This window comes from Bactrocera latifrons, unplaced genomic scaffold, assembly GCF_001853355.1.
Source record: "Bactrocera latifrons isolate USDA-ARS-PBARC rearing strain unplaced genomic scaffold, ASM185335v1 scaffold_11, whole genome shotgun sequence".
Lineage (NCBI taxonomy): Eukaryota > Metazoa > Arthropoda > Insecta > Diptera > Tephritidae > Bactrocera > Bactrocera latifrons.
The window spans coordinates 2,499,786-2,525,082 of NW_017534519.1; the positions used below are offsets into that span (position 1 = coordinate 2,499,786).

Genomic DNA, 25,297 nt, shown 5'->3' on the forward strand with positions numbered 1-25,297 from the left:
TTTTACAAAACGGGGTCCACTCTCAAAGAAAGAATTTTGGAGATATCTAGTTCCAATTTGAAGAGAATATTTTTAACGGCGTTCTCTATGGAAGCTTTTTTTTTAAATATTTTTATTTTTTACGAAAACAGTCAAAAAGAGCCAAAATCGAAACTTTTCATTCAAACCGCCCCCATTTTTTTCAAATTTCAAAAAAATTTTGAAATTTTGTTTTAGATCAATTGCTGCCGCAATCGTGGACATCGTACAGGACCTTTGGTTTACATGTGATTTCAACAATTTTTTCTAACTATTATATACCCAATAAATAAGCAWAAAAAAATCATTTTGTATTCATATTTTATGTATTTATTTATAAAAAGCGGACCGATTAGTTGATCGGGGAAAATCAGTGATTTTTCGAAGGGTCACACAGAGCCGACCCTTTAAAATCAAGTCTTGGTAAGATTCTTTTTTTTACAAGATATCTTCAAGAAATTTTACATGGATTGTTGTTCAAGACAACAGTATCATCTCCGAGCAAATTGCACAAGTTGAACCATAAGAACTTCAGTTGCTGCACAAACTGACTGATGAAAATAATGTGAAGGGTATTATAGCTTCGGTGCAACCAAACCTTCCCTCTTGTTTTGTTTCATTTGTTCAGCTAAATCGTAAATGCAGAATGTTTCTTATCGTCTTCTAAGGTAGTGGGTAAAATTATAATTTTTTTTTTCAGAAATGCAACAACGTTTAAATTTATTAAAAAACAGAAGAGGTTAAATGTTAGGTTATAATTTTTATACATTGCGTATAATGCCACTACTATTCGAGTTTCTACAATGAAAGCACCAGCTTTGCTAGAAGTTTAAGCGAAAGTTTTTGTTATTGTTTTAGTGGAGATATAAATACTATAAATTTAGTTTAACTGATGTGTCTGACTGACAGAAATTTTTTTTGTAAATAATCGTCGATTAAAATCGAAGTTTTCATAATAAATTCTCTGTGTCCTTACGAATAAATGCATACCATACGTCTATATATTCTCCACACACATATCTAATTTATACTTTAGAAAATTTTCTGTTGAAAAAAATTTAAAGGCAATCATAATAATTTTTTGGCCAGCTGTTATCTTCGTTAAACTTTATTGTGATATGGCAACATTGTAAGACGGCTTTTTCTCGTTTACTTTGTTTTGACATTTTGCATACGCTTTTTCTGGCTTCCTTCTCGACGAAGTTTGACAATTCAGCAGTTTAATTTGCAAAAACTTGAAAGACTTTTATTCATTTCATTTTTTAATAAATTCTATTAGCTTAAAGAGTATACATATAAAATGTCCGAGAATAATGGTACGTATAAGTATCGAATAGAAAGTGAAGTATAGAAATATATTTTTGCAAACCAGTGCTGTTAGAAGTCATGTATTTGTAAGAAGATCAGTTGAAAAATGATAGAAAATTTCTGGAAGTACGAGCCGGCTATTACACGTTTTGCTTGTAATCTTTTAGATACCTCAAACGAATCAAACAGTCTTGGTAGCGATTCAATCTTACAGTCATCAAGGTTAACTGGTGGTGGTGTAAATCCGGTTATACGCTCGGGAGTATTGCGACCGTCAGTACTTGGTCCTTCTGTTTTGGGTGCAGCAGCGCTGGGCAACAGCAACAACAATTCGCTTGCCAATGTGAATGCAAATTCGATTTCCAATTCAACAGCTACTAGTAATAATGGTGATGATGAAGAGGACTCTGTAAGCAGCACAACCAATCATAATCCTTTCATGAGGGAACAGAAAGACGATGAGGAGGAAGAGAGCACAGAAAATGATTCAAATGCTGCAGAAGGAGCTGTTGGAGGCGAAGCAGCCAATGAGAAGGCGACGGAAGAGAAAAAGTCGGCAGACGATGATGAACCGGATGAAGTAAGCTAAATTTATTCATAATGTTAACATTTCACACTAATTGAATTGTACATTTTCTGTTTGTTAAGCGATCAGATCCTTTAAGCTTGCTTCGCAAAAATGGGCTCGAACGATCAAATCTTTTTGCCGCGGCCAAAAGCTCTATGCCGCTGGTGGAAAAATCTGGTTTTGTTTTTGGACAAAATGTGCATGAACGAGTTGTTGGCGTAAGAACTGTTGAGTTACATTTATGTATTGATTTTAATTGATTGGAATTTTTTTCCGTAAAGGAGAATATCAATCCTGATGGTGTACAGAAAGCAGACAATTCCGAGGCGAGTTGTTCTACTACTGGAGAGTTACTATTTTCGAGTGTTATACAAAATGCAGCAAAAGCAGTGGAGTCTGACAAAGGTGCCACGACAAAAGAGAATGAAACAAAGACACTAACCGATGTAGCGCGCGAATACGAAGAAAGTCGTGCTCAGAAGCGCAAATACGAGGAGGTGGAGACATTCACAGGCGAAGAAAATGAAATAAACATTGTCGATGTAAGTGTTTCAAAAATTGAAAATAAATACAATTCCTTCACTATTTTAATATGATATAATTTTCCCCAATATAGGTAAATTGTAAGTTATTTGCCTTCGTCAACAGCAACTGGGAGGAGCGCGGTCGTGGCAGTCTTCGTTTGAATGACTCCAAAAATGAGCAAGAATGCTCTCGTGTTGTATTTCGAACATCGGGCAATCTGCGCCTATTGCTTAATACAAAAGTGAGAATTAGGATTAAGGCTTTAAGGAAAAGTATTATATAATGTTCTTAATTTTTCTAGGTTTGGGCTGGTATGGTAGCACAACGTCCAAGCAACAAATCACTGCGCCTTACTGCAATGGACAATACTGGTAAAATCAAAATATTTTTAGTGATGGGGCGTCCGGCAGACATGGCGCTACTGCATAAAGAATTATTAGAGAGAATTGAACTCCGAAAAGTATCACATCCAGAAGAATGCCGTGCGCCGACAGAAACGAAAAATGGTATAGGATCAACTGCCAATCATGAAGAGGAGGAAAAAGAAGCTGAAGCCACCGCTGTACCAGATCACGAAGATTGCACAGAGCCAAGTCCCAAAAAGCCATTGGTTAATGAGGGCAAGAACTAATACATCGTTTTTATAAAACAAAAATCAGAAGTAATAAAAATAATAAACTCTATTTAATATTTGGAAAAGAAAAAAATGTAATAAGTATTTTGCAGAATTGAAAATTGAATGCACACAAGATGGACTGCATAAATACTGTTAATGAATTTTAAAAAACTCAATATGTCCAAATTAAGCTAAAAACTGATCAAATAACGGTTATGGCTAAAGGCAAAACATTGATTTCTTTTGTACCGTATAAACAACAACGAATTATACAGCGCAGTAGAAATGTTTTCTAGATCCAACTAGAAGTTATACACAACAGTTTATAAATATTTACTAGATAGTTAGAAGGCGGTAGCAAAAGGGTCGAGCTCAGCGCTAAAATATGCAATGTTGCTGAGTTATAATTCAATTTATCAGTGAATACCGTAATTTATCAATTTTTTTTTGTAGGCGTTTTGCGAATTTGTAGTTCAAAAACGTTTTTCATATGCATAAATTTAATTTATGATTTTACATACCAAACATACAAAAAATGCAAATGTCCAATCATATCATTTTTCAATTGCATGTGCTTTATGTGTGGGATATTTCATTTATTCTCTATTATTAAGCTACCTACCGATTTTCCATACATTTGTGCTCTGCATATAAACTACAACAAAAATATGTTTATATATACTTTTAATAATGAATTGTAGTATAAATGAAAGCAAAGTTGAAAACAATGAATATTTGAAAAGCATTTGGAAGAAGAAGCAAATAAAATTAAATAAATTTAGATTTCTGTTCCTTACATAACAATAAAAACTGGTAACTTTATGCATTATTGAACATGTGTGCGTGGAACAAATGACATTGGAAGCGCTTTACTTTGATTCTATTTTTCTCTGAAGACTTTCTATGTGGTTTACTATGTTTTTAGTAAACTGATGCTGCTACTGGCTGCTAATAACCTAGAAATTGGAAGCTGGGCGTGGTTTTTGTTAAGATTTCATTTACGCAGGAAGTCTCCGCGAACATATTTCTCCTCGCATTTAAGAAGAGAAGTTTTTCTGATTTGGTTTACAACTCGATAGTTAAAAATATGGCTTCCACTGTCCACTGTTCCTTCTGCCCTGAAAATGTGGTCACTCAATTCATCAGTCGTTTGAAATTTGATTGAGTTCTATTGGCTCAGTTGACTTTGGGTGTTGGTGGATTGCGAATTTCTACAAATTAAGTGCTTCCTATTAATAGCAACAATATTTAAAGGAACAAATCGCCACATTGCTTACTTACCGTGAGTCTGTCCTTTAAAACTTTTAAAAATCGAAAATGCAATTTGTGGTTTTTTTAATAGTAAAAATATGTATTCTATTACATTCTATTGATTTTCTTCTTATTTTCGTCAACTCTTCTAGGCGTCTACACTACTCATTTTTATATGTATACTATGTATGTATATGCACTAAACAAATGCTGCATACAATATAACAATCACTACTTGAAGTTTAAAAATTTTCACCACACTGGGTGTCAAAGAGGGTATATTTATTGCACAAGCGATAACGTTCGAAGATGTATAATTAAGGATATGCAACTTCCTTTCGATAAGTAAAAAAAAAAAATTATATATATATACATATTTATTTCTTTCGAATTGACACATTTTAATTTATCSACAATTGTTTGCTATAAGTAGTTACACGCTTTTTACATGATATTCCTACACATCTTACATAATTTGTATATTAATAAGTTAAATCATTTGATTTTACAACCTTACAAGAAATAATTAATATGACTTAAAATACTTTCTACAATTTATTTATTTTCTTTTTTTTGTATATGTTATAATGCTTAAATTAAATAAAACCAAAAACAAGGAAAAAACCTCTATTTTTAACATAAAATAAAAGTAACTTGAAACGATTTTCGCCCCGTTAATAAATCAGAATGCATAATGGTCAATTGCAACGAGCATAAACGATCGCAAAACGAATGCAAGGCTTCCGCTGGAAAGGAGCAGGTATTCGGATACAAATGGCGGGTACATGTGTATGCGCTTACAATAAATAGTCCTATGTATGAATGTGGGTATGTTTTGTTTGTATTTGCGTGTGTGTGTGAATTAGAACTGCGCTGATTGGCCCATGTTTTGTGCAACTCAACACTCCAAAGACAAACAAGATGTAGGGCGCCAATGTTGCTGGTGAGGTGTCGATATGCGTGTGTTTCATGGAGAGTTGCATTTAGTTGACAGGTTAGCTTTGTTGAAGTTTTTTAAATGCGTCCGGCTAGTAAAACTAATGCATTCTGTTTTTGTTTACTTTCATGCAAATGCAATCAGCTGTTTGGTACTCTGTGAACTTTGTATGAGCTAATCGGTGCAGATCTTTGMACTTCTTCTTCTTCTTCTTAATTGGCGTAGACACCGCTTACGCGATTATAGCCGGACTTCTTTGCACTTCACTGCTATCTAATTATATAATTTATTTATATGCCACATATATACATTTATTCAATTGTCGTTGCAAATTTAACAAATTAATAGGTGTGGATTTTTCTCAGTGGTTATATAAATGATCTGTTTCCGCCTTTTCACAAAGTACATATATGATATATGTATGTAAATATGTAGTAATTTGTTTACATCACGCGTTAAAACATTAATTGCAAACATTTATCAATTTTTTGCTGATGCTGCACGTTATTTTTACTTTAATGCTTGCTCCCATATATGTCTGTATGTATGTGTGTAGGTTGTAAATGCTTTAGAGTTTGCTTTCCTATGTTACAGCAGCCAGCGCTCAACACCTCTATATAGTTTCGTAGATACATTGTTGAAGCGATAGTGGAGAATTTTTGTTTTGTTTTTGTTGCACAATCGCACTTCGCAATCGCTCTTCAGATGACCACAGTCGGCGCTGCCGTTGTGCTTTTCAACGAGTTTTGTGCGTACCACTGATGTTTGCACAATAATGTGATTTGAATAACAACTGTTGGGTTAACAAGTGGGATTTATGCGCGGGGCCTTAGCTGATGCTGCTGCAACTCGAAACCGTTACATTTAGCGCACTTCCTTTGCTGCCTGCTGCGATAGCCACGGAAGACCTGTGAATGCGGACGAAAAAATAAGCACGCATACACACACCCACAATATTGTTGGCATTTGCATTGTACTCACCTATTGTGACGCATGTGACTCTTAACTAGGTCACTATTGACCAGCGCCGCCATCAGACTTATTTCGCCCGCCATCACTGTGGCGCACACAATTTGTGCCAGTTTCTTGGCATTTTCGCCGGGATGCGCGTGATTAGCGCCTCGTACGCCCAACATGTCCAGGCATGCGCCCTGACCGGGCAGGCCGGTGCCGCCGCCAACAGTGCCCACCTCCAATGAGGGCATCGTGCAAGTCATGTATAAGTCGTCATTGTTCGGGCCCCAGCATTCCATGCCGGTGGAGCAATTACTGGATGTCACATTTTGTGCGGGGTCTTGACCGGTGGCTAAGAAAACGGCCGTTACCATGTTGGCTGCGTGTGCGTTGTTTCCTGCGACAGAAGAAGAGATATAAATGCAAAATTAGTGGGAAAAAAAAAATGGTTTGCGAGAATAGTAAAAAAAAAATATGGTTGCATTTTTATTTGCTTTACTTACCACCTATACTGCCCGCCATGGCGCTGCCGGACATGTTCTTCAATTTGTTGCACTCCACCAGTGTTTTGGCGTCCGTTTTCAGTACAGTGCGCAGGGTTTGAGCCGGAATGATGCACTCGGTTACCACACATTTGCCGCGACCCTTGATCCAGTTGATTGCTGCCGGTTTCTTGTCACAGCAGAAATTGCCACTCAGCGATATGATTTGCATGTCGGGGAACTCCTTCTTAATGCATCTTAGCGCCATCTCAGCACCTTTGGAGACCATATTCATGCCCATGGCATCACCTGTCAACGCCACAAATCGAATGTAAAGCTGTGGACCATCGATTGCGATCAGGCATTCCTTCAAGCGTCCAAAACGCGAAGTTGAATCGAATTCACTCTTGATCTTTTTATAGTTCTTTTCATTGTAGATCCAATTTTTCGCTTCTACAGCGCGTGAAATGCTGCCGAAGCGCACGCAGGGTGCACGCGTCATGCCCACGTCCTCTACATGCGAAATGACTCCGCGCACCGACAGTGCTTTACAGCCCCGATTGGTAGAAGCGACCAGTGCGCCTTCGGTGGTTGCCATGGGCACGAAATATCTACTGCCATCCAGCAATAGTGGGCCGGCATAACCCACTGGTATGGGCACGTAGCCAATGACATTCTCACAACAGACATTCATCACTTTGCGGTAATCGAAGTGCAGATAGGGTAAACAGTCCATACGTTCCGCTGGTACTTTGGCACGCTCAAAAATTATTTTCCTACGTAAGTTCACACCGCGCACCGGGTCATCCAGTATGGATTCGATATTGTGTAAGGGGCAGTGTTGACTGGCGCAATTAACGACTAAAGTGACTTCTTCATCGGTGAGGTTGGCGGCGCTGCAGCCCTCTTCGGTGGATTGAATAATTTGTAGGCATTCCTGGAGTGAGCGGGCCGGCCGTGATTCGACCTGACGCTTCACTAGTGGCAGTAATTGGCTTACATCGGTGATGCTATCGGTTTGAGTGTATGCATTTACCAAATTTTGCTCTTCGATGGTGAATAGTGGGGCACGATGGGTGAGTACGTTGGCGCCGGGAGGCGTAACAATGAGCTCAGGCAGCGAGCCAACAATTTCGGTTTGACTCGAATCGTCTACGGTGGCAAGCATCGGGGGCACTAAAGCGGTATCATCGACTTCGCTCAAGGCTTGAGTTTGGGAAGTTTTCGCCGCAAGCGCAACTGTGGACTGACGCAGTTGATCGCGCAGCTCGTGCCGATGTTCGAAGAAGATGAACTTCACCACCAAAGCAATGAGCAGGATTAGTATGACAATCTGGTCAGCGCTCATGGTAAGCCATCTAGAGATAGAGTAAGGCAGAGAATGTAGATTTGTAACTCATAAATTGGAATACATGTTGTGCTAAGTAATTGTAGGAAAACGTGGAGTCAAAGAAACCATTATGTCAAAGCCGGCGGAAGCAATGAAAAATGTAAAGAAAATGTACAGCCTCGTTTTGACATTACACCATCAACAGAAGTGGTATACTTACTTGATGATCATATCCGTAATTTCACCCGACTCCGTGCGACTGCTGTTCGCATTCAAATTCAATTGCGGCGTCAATTTCTTATCCACCGTCTCATATTCACTGTTCGAGAAGACGATGCGGCTGTAGATGTGCACAACCATCAGACCGGTAGTCATTATGATTTTCACGCGTTGCACTACCGGATTCGTCTTCTGCTCCTCATCGTTTAGTGCCTTCAATAGTATGGAGTCTTTGGCCTTAGCGCGCACTAACGACATGTCCATGCCGTTGCGTGACAAGTCGAGTATCAGCGACAAACAGGCTGGATAGAAGGTCATAAAGACCACATAATTCACTATCACCGACATAACGGCGAATGTGCATAGCACCTCGAGACGCTGCACGCCCGACAACGTTCCCACACCGATTACAAGCGTCTCCACTATAGTATCTAAGGTTATGGCCGGTCCCAGCAATTCTAAGCCACGCGCTATGTTATTCGTCACTTCGGCCTGATTCGTGCCGAAGAGCGCCAATTGCGCGAGTGTGCCAGAATTTGTGAGATCAATAACCAGGAGCATAAAAAAGAGTGCATCTCTGTGAGAAACAGGAAAAGATGTAATTCGATTAATTATTAATTCAATCGCTAACATTAAATTACATTGTATAATTGTTTATTGCTTTACTCACTTTAAATCAGACATATCACTGCCAAGGAACTTTATTATTGTCGTCGTAAAGATAAAACTAGAGAAAATCGTAAATAGTCCGGCGATTCCTGTGAAGTAAAATTTATTATAAATGGCTTAATTCATTTAATGGTCGGCGCACGCTGAATGCGAAATGTGATTGCGAATATTATGTAGAGGTAACAGGTATTTGTTATATTAAATAGAATAAATGCACACTAGGGTCTTCCCAAATTCATTTTTTATGTTATGCACCAAAGATTATTGGTGACGAAAGATCTAAAAACAAAAGCAAAGTGATCTGGATGACTATAAAATGAGGATGGTGGAGAAAGCTGACACTCCACTGATATCAAGAAAAAATTTGGAGATATCTTTTCACAAATCAAATGAAAAAGGTATTGGATTACGAATTTTTATTTAATATTACTTTTAAAACGGTAGGAATATTTTGGTCTGTCCGCTAAATCATTCGAAACGAATGTGTGGAAACTTCTTTCAGTCGATAACATTGTATATACATAACTAAAACAACGGGATTTTCAATAGGGACGCTACAAAAGGAGACCGGTAGGGACAGCAAACGACGCCATATTTTTTCCTGCTCTTTTTGAAATTTTTCTTTAGTATGCCGTTTCATCATGGAAAGATATACGAATTTACTACCGAAATTCGGAGTCAGGGGCCTCAACTTCAACGTCGTAATCGTCCAGTCAGATAAATAGTTGAGCACGTTGTGGAAAAATTTTAATCCACAGGCACAGTATATGTTTCCGGGGCAGTGAGACAAAGAGTGCCTGTAGCGTCGAGAATATTGCTGCCGCTATCGCATCAATTGAGGAAGACGAAAATCAGTCTCTCAAACTTCATTCTCAAGCATTAGGCATCTCTGTGATCTCGTTGTGGCGAATTTTGCGAAAAGATCTTGTCCTATATCCTTACAAGATCAAATTGACGTAAGAACTGAAGCCGCTTGACCACCAGAATTGTCATATGTTCGTGAATTGGGGTGAGCAACAACTTGAAAATTAACTGGATTTCCATCGAAAAATCATATTCAGCGAATAAATATATATTAATAAACAAAAAAAAATACTCAGCGATGAGGCTCTTTTCTGGCTGAATGGCTTCGTCAATAAGCAAAATATGCGTTATTGGTCAGGATGATATGGACTTGGGCAATGTGGTTCCAACAGGACGTCGCCATACAGCGAATTTCACAATCGATTTATTGAAAACTAAGTTTGTAGAACGTGTTGTCTCAATCTGACAAAATTAGACTGTTTCCTGTGGGTCTGCGGCAAGTCTATGGTCTATGCCAAGAAGCCAGCGACGACTGATGAACTTCGTACGAATATCGAACGAGATATTGCAGCAGTATCGGCCAATTTATGCTTGAAAATCGTCGAAAATTGGGTTCAGCGTCTGGACTTCTTTTGCAGCGCTCTTATTGAAAAACCCGTTACCTACGAATGACCTTGTTTAGAGCTAACTTTTGAGAAACGGAAAAAAGCTTCCGCAAAGATTAGACATACTAATAAAATGTTTACCGGAAACTCGAATGTTAAAAATCCCATTGAATTATGGAGTGCCTTCATGGATATTACCAATGAACGTAATGGTCATATGTCCCACACACACACACTTCGTATACCATGCGATTAACCATAAATCAGCGGAAAGCTTCTATTGTTATGTGCTGTCACCGTATTTAGCAAAGATATAAAACTGAGGACGTCTATATGCACATATAATATATAAAGGACCTGTAGGCCAAAAAGCACTGCCTTATACTGTATATATGTATGTAAGTATGTATGTGTGTGCCTATGGGAATTTATGCTATTTTTCCACGCCAAGATTATGGCAACATATGTGTGGCATATCGAATATGCTGAGCCACTTGCGTTTGCTTCAATAAAGAACTCAAGGTATTAGCAACGGTTGTTTTATGCAAACCGTTTTTATACTTTTTGCGGCGCAGAATGGCGCAGAAGCTTCGTCGGACACTGTAGCCCCATTGAATACAGCAGCAGAGGCAAAGGCGAATGTTAATTGCATTGACAGTTGAACAGTTTGACGAGCACTAAATGGCATTGTTAATTCTTTCCTTTCAATGCAGCAGTAAAATAATTTTAGAGATCATTAAAACACGAGCGCGAACGTTAACGGCCTTCGGTGTGAAGTTTATAGCAAATTTGGTGGATATCTATGCTGGCTGGTGAGGTGCTGTGCGCACTTTTGAAAATGTCGTTTCACTAAAATACTCCACTTTTGGTGGCAATAAAACGAGGCAAGTGAAAACGGCTTATACACACACATACACGCACGTATGAACGTTTACCATACGGCACGTACCTGCAATTAAATTGATTTGCGAATTCGCGATTGAACATACGCAATTGTACATGCGTTATTAATCACAGCAACAGTGCATGCTTAGAAACTACAAAAAAACTTATTTGTACATATGTATGTATGTATGTATGTGTGTGTGTGAATGTTTGAGTTAACTGAGGTTTTTGCATGGACATTGAATTGGAAAATGGACTAAGGTTTTCTGCCGCTAACTAAATGAACTCACATAAATCAAAAGGTGGAAAATTGTTCAACAAGTGTTGCGGCATTCTCAGAGCGTAGTCCAATTCGTATATGAGCACAAATAACTGTATTTTTTAATTATTTTTTTGGGAAGTGCCAGAAGCCGGGAAATCAAGCTTCACTTCAAGAGGTTTCACGCTCGCCGTGGCTAAATGATTTCACTTTTGGTTCAGCGTTAAAGCATAGAACTAGCAAAACTCCGCAACGCTGACATCATATTTTATGTTTAAACATCTACATATTTGCCTTTTGAGACAATGTTAGCTCATTCTATTAGCATTAACTCACTTGCACTTGTAATTTGCGAAAGCTACACCTATGTACAGTAAACATTTCGGTTTCTAAGCGCAGCCAGCCACTGTGTTATGGAGTGCATACATATGAAAATGAATTAATATGCTCTAAGATTTTTTTTTCATAACATATGTATGTATTGATGTTGGTATGATTATGGCCAACAAGTAGTCGCCGATTGTCCGTCGAAACTGAAAAAGCGCGCTCAAAACAAATTATTGCGTGTAAAACTCAAGCGAAACGGCAAATTCCACATAAATAGTGTTTAGCAGTTTAAGTTGAAGGTTACCATCAAATACCCATAGGCCAGCTAGCGACTGCGTGTGCATCCGTTCGTCCGTCTGGCTGTCTATCGCGCTATATATTCTTCAATCAGTCAGTCAGTAGTGCAAATTTTACACCTCAATCATACTTTTCGAGGCCAATGCTCAATCGCTCAATGCTGATGGTCAAAACAACAAACAAAAACAATTACCATTATGATAAAGGTATTGTGAAACTGCGCATGTGCGGCGATATTTAATAACTGCAAATTAAAGCACCGCAGCCTTACCATTGTCAGCAAAGCATTGAACTGTGATTACCCCCCAAATCTCGGCGAACAAGAGCACAGTCACTTTAAGGGCACTTTAAGTGTCGCTCAAGCAAGCTCATTTTCGCCAATGCTTTCAAGAGTCCGGGTAAACAATTGTATAATCTCGTTGATGGTCATTAATTTGGTCAATAGCCAATGAAGCAAATACTAATATCGAATAAGATATGTACTATATACATGCATATGTATATGTTTGTATGAATATTGTTCGCAATTAATTGTGATCTCTAGCACGTATTCATAATACAACGGAATGCACATCTCGTAATAGTGCTAAGTGATGCCATTTAGTAAATAAGTTCAATGCTACAAATCAAACCGTAAGTAGATTAGACTTACTTTTTAATGACGTATAGCTTGAATTTATAAATGATTATTTAATAAAGATATTTCATTAACACAAATTTTTATTAATGCTATTTTCATTTTTAAGAAAATTGATTCCGAAATTCTCGCCGGAGTGGTAAAAGCGGCTAAAGGCATGCTCTGAATATGAAAACTTCTTCATAACACCGCAAAGGTAGCATCGGTATTGTTAGTCTACCTTTTCTTTAGAAGACCTAGTTGTCATTGCAAGGTTATTCAAACGGGTTGGAGGGTTGTGCATAATTTTATTTGATACTTTTTTTCTTCTTGCCTAGGTTGCTCTAATGTTCACTGTGATATGAATACCTTTGACAATCTTATTAATGAACTTAAAAAAATTAAACAAAGCTCCGGGTTTTTCGTTTATATTTGTCGATTAAAAAAGGTGAACTGGAATATGAAGACCAAATAATACTTTCACCCATCCTTTACAAATAAGGACTGCGTCGAATAAAATTCTCCGATACAATAATGAAAAAAACTTTAAAACCAGTAGTCCGGTTTTTATATGGTAGTGCCCGATACTCTGCTGAAGACCACTTTCATTTAAAGTCTTAAAGTTCTTTGGTCACTTTTTTTGTTGCTTTCATCTCCCTTTTTACTTGAGGCCAGTATCTCTTAATCGGCCTTAGTTCTGGACCGTTAGGTGGATTCGTTTCTCTGGGTACTAAAATCACTCAATTTCGTTGGAATCACTCTAAGGCTATGTTGCTATGACCTGTGACCTGTACCCGATGCTTCTTTTGCCACAACTGCAAATTGTCTGCCACACAAGAAATTTATTTGGAAATTTTGTCACCGTTTTGGCTTTGATTTTTCAGCAACATTTCCTCGAGAATTTGCTGTATGGAATTCCTGTCCCGGTAGCTGAGATAAGTACACTAAAGCATTCTTAGCTTTTGTTTTGCCTTTTCGTTCTGGGCGGCGTTTCTATCGCGGAACTTTCTGTATCTTGTATGTCTTCAGCCCGGCTTCCTAGTTTGTCCTGCGTACGAAAGATTCTGAACAACCAGCCTTCCTCATCAATTTCCCGCCCGAAATGCTTGGGTCTTTCTTGAGAATGGTCACAACGTTCTCCGGCTTCTCACGATCTTCCTTAAAGGGTTTAATAACGCGAGAAACAGTTTTAGGTTTAGCCTCTACTTCTTTGGCAACTTTCTTAAAGGACCACTGCGGTTTGTTTTGTAAAATTTTAATAATTTTTTCGCGCGCTTTCAATTCGAGTGCAATTTTCGCGTTAAATAAATTTTTATTGACTCTAACAGACGGATAGTATTTGCTGGCATTTATTTCAGAGCTACTAAGATAATTTTTTTTTGTATTTGCACAGTATGGAAAAAAATGTAGCAGATAATTTTATGCGACACAGTTCTTAAAATAATAATTTGTTTTTTTTTTCATAGTAAAGCAAAACTATCGCAAAATCTATAGTTTGCTTGCAATTCAACTGTTCCTTAACATAAAATTTCCATATGCTCCCACATACTCGTGTTGGTACTCACCTAGAATGTATTTGGAACCGAGCTTGTGCAGGCTGCAAAACTGGTAGTAGCAATAAAGCACTGCCGTGCAGCGTACAATTGTCATCAGTATCACGTCGGCGGCATTGTACTCGGCTTCCAGACCGTCACACGACTGACTCCAGCCGTGACAGGGGCGATGTCGACTGGATGTTGCCGACGACGCCGCCATGGAAGCAACGCCGGCGCCGACGCCGCCACCACCGGCCTGCTTGTCAACTGTCAGCATGCATGCTGTCAGCGTGAGTAGCGCCACAATAACCTCCCACGGATGGGAAGCACAAAATTCACCGTGTGCACGAAATAGACGTCCTATCATTTTGGTGATGAATCTCCGGTTTAAGCACAATTTTGGCGGCGATGTGCGAAATGTGTACTCTGAATAGAAATTCCTAAAGTTGAGACGCGTTGCTCCTGTTGTTGTTGTTGCCGTCGTAACTTGCAATCACAGCTTTGCTGCAACAATGCGTATTGTATTTGCCGCTGACAGTAAAAACAATAACAGCCAAATCCAATACAAGCAAAGCGCCAGGTAGGGTAAATATGTATATGTACAACGGAGACGTGGTAGGAAATTGTTGAATACAACAAATTATCGCAGTTGATGAATAAATATCTTAGTTTTAGTTGTCAGTCAATCACATACGTTGCCTCTAATGGATTAGCGCAGCTGTTGCAACGTTCCGCATGTGGCGTATGTATGTATATGTGCAGGGGCGAGGTGTGGAGCGTGAATGCGCTGGATGTTGGCGTTCAATTTCAAGTGTCAGCGTATTTGCGATTCGCTTTTCACAGGCAGGTGATGTTCTGCCACACTTTTCGAAAATATCGGTTTAATATTGTTAATAGTTTGATTTTATAGTTGCTATTTTCAGTCAACGATGATCTGCAAAAAGATAAAAATAATGTATTTATTAGTTTAAGAAAATGGTTAAATGGACCTTTATTTTATACATGGTTCTATTAGATAGTAAATTTGTTTCTCATAAGTTTTTACATACATATATATGTACATAAGTAGGTATGTATATGAGCAAATATGGAAGTAGTGCTGGAGTGCATGAAAAAGTTTCGGTTTCAGCTGACTCGACGAAAGTCTGTAAAGTAATGCAATAATTACTTTCCACAGAAGCCAAATTGCCGACAGCCATGGCGAAGACTTCATAACTCAACTTGAGGGTGTAGTGGTAAGGAATAAGCATATCATTCCAGAAATGATCTTGGCTATGTTTAGATTCTCAAGAGCTCTTACAATAATAAAGCTAATAACCGAGGCTATCCTATCGTCCGCTTTTAAAAACCTCGCTTTTTTATACTGTTAATAACACATTTATTTCTGAAATATTATTTCAAAATTAGTTTCAAGAAGCAAAATTCAATATAATTGCAAAAATCTTGCGCTCATACTTGAAAAATATGCGAAACATTTGGAATAATTGAAATAATAGGTAAAAGAACACGCTATAATTTTATGAAAGAATGGAATACTTGTATATATTTTGTAGTCGAAAAAGTCTTTTCGTATTTCTAATCAAACTTCAATTTATTTTTCTTTTATATTTATAATGAACTTTAATGAACCAAATATGTACCATTTTCCGCTAGAGACATTATTCCATCAGTGTAAAACTTTTCTGGTTTCTCGGCGAAAAACTGCGATAAGTAATTTCCGCAGGCTTCTCTTGAAGCCAACTTTACTCCATTAAGGAAGTTATGCATTGACCGAAACAAATGGTAGTCCGATGGTGCAAGGACAGGACTATATGGTGGATGCATCGAAACTTTCCCGCCAAGATCTCCCAGTTTTTGCCAAGATGTGTGTGGTCTAGCGTTGTCCTGATGGAAGACGAAGCCCTTTCTGTTGATCAGTTCGGGCCATTTTTTGCGATTGCTTGCTGGAATCTCATTAGTTTTTGACAGCAAAATGTAGAATCAATCATTCGACCAGGCTGGAGCAGCTCATAGTGAAGGATTCATTTCCAATCCCACCAAACAGGCGTCAATCCTGGCTTTGCGACCATTTGTTGAACTTCAACACGCTTGGACCATGATCTTTTTCACACATCATCGTTGTAGTTGATCCAATTTTCGTCTCCTGTTGCCATTCGCTCCAAAAATGTTTCGATATCATTTCGTTGCAGCAAAGAATCGCCGATGTTAATTCGTTTCATTAAATTTTTGACAGATGATTCATGTTGCACCCAAACATCGAGCTTCTTTTTGTAGCCAGTCTTTTTTAAATGGTTCAAAACCTTTTGGTAATGAATGTTGAGTGCCTTAGCCATGTAATRACTACTTAAACGGTCCTGGCCAATGTTTTCCATAATTTCATCGACTTTTTCAACGATAGCTCGACCAGAGCGAGGTGCGTCTTTCACATCGRAATTTTCAGAACGGAAGCGAATCACTGTTGTGCTACACGAACTGATACAGCATCGTCTTCGTAAACTTCAGAAATTTCATTGGTGTCTTGCGTGGCATTCTTCCCTTTTTTATACAAAATCTTTAAAATATGGCGAATTTCTTCATTAATTTCACTCATTTTTGAGCAGCTGCCACTTTTTTCAACTTCTCCGAATTTGATRAAATTAGATGTTTTGGTTAAATGAAGCTTGAAATCTCACCTTTCCAACACTGTATGGTATGACACAATGCGATTGGTAGCACTGGAGATATATAACTGCAACCACATCAAAATACGAAAAGACTTTTYCGACTACCCCTATTTTGAAAAATTTTAGAAAAAAAGGCCCGAAAAAGTTTTAAAAATCACCGCGGGATAGCCTTTATTATATATAATCAGTTTAAATACGGGCGAAAAAACAGTGGCAATTAAAAATAATCCGTTTATTTGCTGCTGCAACATTTCCATAAAGCCGAATAATTTTTTATGTACATATGGATGTGTGCCTGTTTGTATCTCTGTATATGCGAATTGAACTAAGCGATTTTTTCCAACAGTCGAAGCTCCAAACTACTCAAATAATGATAATTAAAAGTGATTGTGAGAATATTGACGGTGCTGCAAGAGTTCACTAACCCAAAATGCTTTACTTATGCCGCCACAAGGACAACGGAAACTGACAATCKAAAAATGAAAACTTACAACACTGTGCAACAGACGGCAGCCGGAGCATGCAACATTGTATCGCAATTGAATAGTTTATCGATCATCGCTTGACATCATTTCATTATATACATATCTGTGTTTTTGTATGTGTGTGCGCGTATTATTATTCACACTTGGCACTTTTTGGTTCCGACTACAGCGGCAATGATTACTGGAACGTTTGGTGGTTGGTGGCATTATTCGTTGCCAATTATAAGTGGCCAATGGCCAAGATAGCCCATATGGACAAGATGCTGTTGAAATGGCTTGGCAAGCACATTTTATTGTAAGCGGCTTGGCTTGCAAGCCAGAGCAGAGGGCCGAACCTACATTTTGTAATGGAATGCGAAGGAATGCAAAATTATCAATATGAACTTGTAGAGCTTGAGCTACAGAGATAACAATAGCGCAGAACAAAAGCAAAAGTGTAACGGGAATAAAGCGGCAATTCGTTGCTACCGATTATGGTTGCATGGCAATAAGTAAGGCGCTTAAAGCAATTGACTTTGCGACATGGCAGGATTAAATTTACTGCAGTAAATGYGAATACATATGCACAGATGAATATACATACAGTGTTGCCAGATTTAACAGACAGCGAGTCAGGTAGGTGGATTTATTAACACTGCCTTTATGGGCAGCAATAACTTTACTATTATAAGCTATGTACAATTTGATAACATAATTTGTATTGGCTAACAGTGAGAAAGTATTGTGGATGAGGAAAGAAAAATCATCAGAAATTTTTTCGTTTTCTGMAAATGTAATTGTCGTGCTAGAGTTTCGTGGTGGCAACAATTATTGCAATGATCGCTTGTCACTCGATTACAAGAGAAAGAGTTTATCTGTAAAACTACAATATGTCCACACAGAATCTATGTTTTTGCATTATGTATATGGTATTTATATATTTACACACATATGTATATCGCCATCACTAACGTCGCTATTGAAATATTTCTTCCAAATGTTTCGTCACACCCATATTTCAGCATTGAAACGCTTTCATAAAGCCGTACTCACAGACATATTTATGCGCCAAACATGCCCATCTACACATGATTTGATCATTATGGATATCGCAGCAATTTATTTCAAGTGAATTGCCTATTCGATGCAGTGCCRCACAGCTACCCTGCAGAAAACATCAAACCAGGCAAGGAAGAACTAGTTTCAGYGTCAAATCAAACTAGTTAGTATAACATAGACTTTTGCTATTTATAGAACAAGTTGGTTTGGGAAGTAATACTCTGTCAATGCATACTTTCAAATAGATGATAGGAAAGCTTTGAAATTCTTCGAAATCAAAATTGTTCTATAAAATATAAATATTAGTGGATAGTTTTGTATCTTCTTGGCATTAGTTAGGATTGACTTATGGCTGAATAAACTGCAGCAATTGAGATCTTACAAGACATGTAAAATTTTCGGTTGAATATGTGGAAAAAAATATAACTGTAAAGCCGGACTGGTTTCACTTGTAGTAAGTACTAGTTACAAGGCAGTTCATAGGCAGTTGATTTCGCAGAGCGTCTATCTTTCATTATATTCAACTATGTAACTCAAAACTGTTTTATGTATGTTTGTGTGTTGATTGCGTTGGGTCTTTCGCAGCGATACAACTACAACGTGACTAGGATCTCTAAACACCGCACAATGACGGTATCGTCGTGAAAAATTAACAACAAATATTATTTAAATACGAGTCACAACAACATGAAAAAGCATATAAGTTATGAAAGAGTTACGGCCAACGAAAGCGAATTATAGTAAAAGGATTGACAGCCGCAACGCGACACAAATTTAATAATAAATCAGTGAGGCAAATATCAATCGGCTACTATGAGTGTATCGAAACCACATGCACATACAAACATAACAAACATTGTATGTATATGTAGGGGTGTGTGTGTGTGCATAAGTGCGATATTTGGTGCATTTACTGTATTCACGGCATTCATTGTGGCGTTCGCAGCTCGGCTGGTGTTAACCACTCACGCAAGGATTCCCGCCAGCAGTGCTGCAAGTTGTGAGCGCGCAGGCTATGCATAGAATGTGTAATGGGAATGTGTTCCTGTTTACAGTTATTTATGAATTTCAAAATATTGAAGGCAATTACATACATACAAATGTATATAGTATCCCATACTCCTATTTCGTCAATTTATTTGAAATCGGATATTCGCTTTATGAAGTACCTAAAAACCAGAAACTATTTACAGCATATTTTCCATCGGTTGTTTAAATTGGGAAATTGGGTAATGAATGATACGAGGGTTGTTCTTTGCTTTATTACTGTTAAACAACTTTTTTGGTTATCAAAATATTTTTCATGATAATCATGTACATACATACATATGTACATATGTGCGTTACATACGTTTGACCGTTTTCGAAAACGTCTTTGCTCACTTTATCTAGCCTGTATGGTGAAAGATGATTCCTTTGCATTTTTTGCGAGTTTTAAAAAAGAAAAATGTATAATAAGATTTGGTATGATCTTCTACGTTGCTCTATTGTCATTCTAACTAACGTATTATTAATTTCGAACCAACGGGAAACATTCGATAGTTTTAACTTATGTATGTATCTTGGAACACCCAACCATTTGAATAATCTTTAGTCTTTAGTTTATCGTTTCCATAAGGCCTTGAAAAGGTTGGATTTGTACATCACACACGAGCCCAATTTTATTGTTAGCAGAGGCACTTTTCTTGTCACGAGGTGATCATGCACAATCGAAAATATACCTCATTTTCATTATACATATGTATGTGCATACTACAAATCGTCTAACTAATATATAACCAAAACTCAAATTTCGTTTCATATGAGCATATGGTAACCAATATCTTGGTTGGTCAAAGAAGTTTTTTCGTATTTTGTCAATAGATGTCGTTGCAGTGGTACATCTCCAGTACTACCAATCACTTTATGTCATATCAGGAAAGGTTAGATTTTAAGCTTCATTTAAAAGAAATTATATTCGGGCAAGTTGAAAAAAAGGTATAGTGTTTAATTATTATTAATAAAAAAAAAAAAAAAATAAATTGAATATTGATTAGAAATACGAAAAGACTTTTCCGACTACTCAATATAACCATTTTATAACCAAAACTAAAATTGCATTTCAATTTGCGTGGTTTCTATTCCATTGTTTTTCTTTTTCCTGTAAACTTATAAGAAGACACGACAAGACAAGAGATATCGTCATTCTTACAAAAAATAAATTTTGAAGAACTTCCCGGATTTATATGCCCTGACTAACAGGAAAAGGTATAATAGTGCCTTCAACGAAAATTTGGAAAAAATTATGGCAGGAGTTTTTCACACATGTTGCTTATTATCCCTTATACATCATTTGGAACTGAGAGCTGATGCGAAAATTTTTAGTGATAACATTCTGTATAATGATTGTTATTATCAAATTATTAATTCTGGACTTTCTCTGAAACGCTTTTCAAAACTCTTAAACATAATTCGTTCTTCGAAGATAAAAACGAATGAAAATTCCAGTTAAGCACGTAGAACAAAATCGTAATATAGAAAAATTCGTTTTAAGGGATATGGTCATAAATTTAGTGAAATTGCAGTGCTCGTGTGTGTTAAACTTCGCTGTACAGAAGTTCGTAATAGAGAAGTAGTACGACTGTAGAATAAATAATTTATACATAGTATGTACATATGTAAGTATGTACAAATATGATAAATAAAAAATGACATTTGCGATCAGGGAAAATTTTCGAAAACTCTACCATTAATCAAAGCCTGTGCTAGATTAGCACTCATTTAGTGTACAAATAATGAAAATGAACACGTTTTTTTGCTTTCGTCATTTTGCGCCAATTGCAAATGTTGCATATTAATTCACGTAACTTTATTTTTATTATTATGCGAATGTAAACAAATTGCAGGCGGTAAATGAAACAGATGCATGCAACGTTTGCAAAGAACTTAAAATGAATGACGCACTTGCCAATTTGTTAAAAAAAACTCACACAAGTTCGAGTATTATTTAAAAAAGAAGAAAAGTTTTTCCTGGGAATTGACCATTAATTTTACATTCATACACACATACATACATATGTGCATATATAACAAATTATATAATTATTAAGCGCAATAACCATAAGACCCGTTTAGCTTATGGCTTTGGTGAATATGTTTAAAGTCGAGTGTGTTGGAGCACAAATTCAATTTCATTTCAATTTATTTGTATATTATTAGGTATAAGGTACCAAGATCTGGTTTGATCTGGAAATGAAACACATGTACATAGGTTAGTTTATTATTAGCGCGTGTAAATGTGCTTAGTTTTAATGGCAAGGAGAAGCCTTTTCAAGGCACACACTCACATAGATACATATGTTGAAAGAGAATTGATGTGGCTTGACAGGAGGCTGTGAGAAGCGCTTAAGGTTTGGTGGTGTTTCTTTTATTTCTTCTGTTTTTATGGAGTGTCAGTCGTAAAGCATATTTGATCTAGATAAAAATTAAATTGGGTTATATCCTTGTTAGAGGGACAGACGAGTTTTTACACTTATTTCTCGGGCGTTTTGATTTTAATCGATGAACATGACCACCCACTGTTGCGTCGACAGTGGGGTCTAAGTATCCTGAATGGACCTGGATTTTTATCCGACCAAGGACTCTTAACGCGGCACTGTTCCACGAAATTATTTTAGGAATGTTTTCTGTCGATACTACAAAAACAACACGAACCACCCCAAAGGCTCATGGAGTCTATCAGAAATAATTCTTTGATATTGGTCACTAAGTGGTAATTTTGAATGTAGTCTTGTGCACGAAGCAACATATATATACATATATCAGTTAAATATTTTTATAGTATGGGAAGGGTCTTAAATATGTCATGGGAAAAAATCCTATAACAGTAGGTATGCTATTGACTACTTCATTCCTAACCCTCAGTGATACATCAAACTGGCCGAGAGAATATTAATTTACAACTACTAATTAAATATTAAACTCATAAAAACTATTTGAATTTAAGTAGTCCGAAATAGACTCGACTAGAGCAAGTCAATTTCAAAGCAATTTATTAAGAAATTATATTTTTGTAATTTAGAGATGCCATATAAAATTTAAAAGTAATTTCGGTGCAGGGAGAATGGCGATATTGATCTCAAGTATATAATACATATGTACATATGTACATATACACGTACATATTATATGGGGTAGTCGAAAAAGTATTTTCGTATTTTTAATCAAACCTGAACTTATTTTTTTATATTTATACTAATAAATAAATAAATACACAAATATGTAGGTACCATTTTGGTCGACCACTATTTTCCATTTTTCTGCTAGAGACATTATTTCATCAGTAACAAACTTCCATCAGTGTAAATCGAAATTTTTAAAACGGAAGCGTGCGACCCATTGTCGTGCTACACGAACTGATACTGTAGCACTGCAGCGTATCCGTAAACTTCAAAAAATTTCATTGGTGGCTTGCATGCCATTCTTCTCTTTTTTTATAAAAATTTCCCAAATGTAATTCTTTTTGAAAGTCTAAAATCTCACCTTTCCAAAACTATGTATACGGAATGACACAACTGTGAGATTGGTAGCACTGAAGATATTCGACTGCAACGACATCTATGTACATACATATGTATTGACAAAATACGAAAAGACTTTTGCGACTACCCAATATATTAGTTTGTGAAACGCTGTCCTTTTAAAGGAAGAAATAATTAACAAGTTCCCCGCCGATTTATGAATGGTTTGTAGGTCCACTGAAAACAACTCATTTTGGGATAGCCGAATTCCAACGCTAAAATTTTACGAATTACGTATGCGAGATAAAGAATTGTTTGAAGTGTATGTATCATATATACATATGTGTGTATGTATGTACATATATCAAAATAAGTTTGTCAAAAATTATGTGATTTCGTAGAAAAGCGTTTAATTTATATTATGTGACAACAATTTCGAAGACAATTGGGCGCACGCTTATCTGTTGCCAACCGAGTCGCGAACAATTATTGCAAAAGAAAACAAAACGAAGGGCATAACATCGACGAACTTATCGTGAGTTGAATGCATACGATTTTCAACGGCGCGCGGCTGTTTTCATCATTCGACTTTGTCAATGAGTAATCAACATTTAGAGTGAAATGCTTTCCATTTTTGAAAATTCTGCAGAATCTACAAATAGCAAGCGCCCGCGTCGCATGCATAAAAATATACTTTGTATATATTCTGGCCATAAATAAAATAACACTGCAGGCATATGTATGTATGTATGTTTGGATGTATGCAAATGCTCGCAAGTGTGACGGAGCATACAAATTGAGCATTTTGGCTTGCGATTAGTGCTACCATTACAATGACAATACAAGTCAATTGAACAGTAACAAAATTACAGCTGGGTTCAAAATAATAGGAGCGCCCCTGAGAAAAATATTTAACCCAAAAAAATTATCATTTCAGAACATGAATATCAAGCACTTTTCAATAAATATTTCGAAAGGTATTCCGCGAGTAAAACACAAAGCATAAACTTCAGCTGTTTACATTATTTCCAATGTTATGAGTTCAAATCTGTGCCGGTCACTGAATGGCGCTGTTCAAAAAAATAGGAGTGTGAGCTACCCAATACCACTTGGTCCACTGGTTCCTACTAATTTTTATTTAAACAAAATCTGTAAAAAAAACTAAAAAGCGAGTACAAAAAAATAAAAACGGTGCAATTTTTTACAGGATAAGTCTTTTATTTTAATTAATGGGTAGTGGAAAACATGCAACTAAATTTGCAAAAGAATGGCTCGGGTCAATAAAGTTGAGGTTATGTCGTGGTCTGCTCAGTCGCCTGACCTTAATTCCATAGAAAACTTATGGACAGATATTAAAAAAGCTGTTGTTGACCGTAGACCATCAAATACAAAGGAATTATGGAGCACAGCCCACGAGGCAGGGCAGCAAATCCCGCTGAAAATGTGTCCCATGTCCTACAGATGTGCTGCAGTAATAAAAATGGCGGTTACTAGACCAAATATTAACTAAACTAACTTATATAGTAGTCGTAAATTCCATTTTTTTAATTTTATTGAATTTTCTGATGCACTCCTATTATTTTGAACACCGAATTATTGAGGTTTTTATGTAAACAATTTATTTGATTTCATTTACTGTATATTACTAAAAATTTAAAAGTGCTTAAAAAGACTGCATAAAATGAACAATTCGTGGACAAAAAATATATTAATAAAATTCTTGTTTTTGTTGAAAAACATAACTTTGTATTTTATATTGTGATACACTCCTATTATTTTGAATACAACTGTATGCATCAGTACAATATTTCGTTATTCCGCTTGCTACTGTACAAATAGATTTTACTCTGAAATAATAATTTCTAGTTGAAAAATAAAGATATAAGAATAAATTTTAACCTCAAATACATTCGTACCACATTTTTCATTCGATGCATTTTAGTGTAAAAGGTACTCGTGAGTTTGTCAACTCTATTCGCGGCAATGCCAGGCAAATTTTCTACATATGTACATACATCCATACATATGTACATTCATGCATATACACAAAAAAGTGTGTGGGGAATCGACCAATTGCATTTTTGTGGCGTGTAATTGCTTCTTGGTACACTCACTTTATTTAGTACATATGTACATACATACATATGTAAGTATTTCGGAAATTATAAAACATAAAATTTATGCAAACTGGAGCAATCGTCGTCCAAATCATAAAAATCATAAGAACTGATGTCGATGCTAATGATGATTGGGAATATCCCAAGCTGAATTGTTCTAGGAAATTGCACATGTTTACAAGCATTCCATACAATTCAATGTAGACCTAGCCTAGACTCTCAACTGACGCGAAACGACGCTTTCCTGGAATTGCAGTGGGCAGATAGGAAGTTTCTAAATAAAAGTGAGC

The 25,297-nt window shown here is 36.8% G+C and overlaps 2 protein-coding genes across 3 annotated transcripts in view; one reads left to right on the forward strand and one right to left on the reverse strand.

Annotated features, from left to right (window-relative positions):
• The first annotated feature begins 1,199 nt into the window (after positions 1 to 1,199).
• Positions 1,200 to 3,816, forward strand: LOC108973015 (ran-binding protein 3). 2 transcript variants are annotated; one of them, XM_018940015.1, is made up of 7 exons: positions 1,200 to 1,334; positions 1,494 to 1,906; positions 1,975 to 2,112; positions 2,176 to 2,436; positions 2,511 to 2,660; positions 2,721 to 3,080; positions 3,146 to 3,816. In XM_018940015.1, exons 1-6 carry the CDS (start codon positions 1,319 to 1,321, stop codon positions 3,048 to 3,050), a joined length of 1,308 nt encoding a protein of 435 aa, XP_018795560.1. In that variant the 5' UTR covers positions 1,200 to 1,318; the 3' UTR covers positions 3,051 to 3,080; positions 3,146 to 3,816. The 2 variants fall into 2 exon arrangements, with proteins under 2 accessions (XP_018795560.1, XP_018795552.1); XM_018940007.1 differs by having other exon boundaries at positions 2,721 to 3,816.
• Positions 3,817 to 5,879: 2,063 nt separating this feature from the next.
• The window catches only part of LOC108973007 (3-hydroxy-3-methylglutaryl-coenzyme A reductase), a 51,863-nt gene continuing 32,445 nt past the window's right edge, over positions 5,880 to 25,297 (reverse strand). Inside the window, exons 2-7 of the mRNA XM_018939997.1 lie at positions 14,236 to 15,139; positions 8,879 to 8,966; positions 8,210 to 8,785; positions 6,681 to 8,017; positions 6,205 to 6,574; positions 5,880 to 6,131 (exon numbers count right to left, since the gene is read on the reverse strand). Coding sequence (XP_018795542.1) covers positions 6,053 to 6,131; positions 6,205 to 6,574; positions 6,681 to 8,017; positions 8,210 to 8,785; positions 8,879 to 8,966; positions 14,236 to 14,572 — 2,787 coding nt within the window. The 5' untranslated portion in view covers positions 14,573 to 15,139 and the 3' untranslated portion in view covers positions 5,880 to 6,052. The remainder of the gene's footprint in view (positions 6,132 to 6,204; positions 6,575 to 6,680; positions 8,018 to 8,209; positions 8,786 to 8,878; positions 8,967 to 14,235; positions 15,140 to 25,297) is intronic.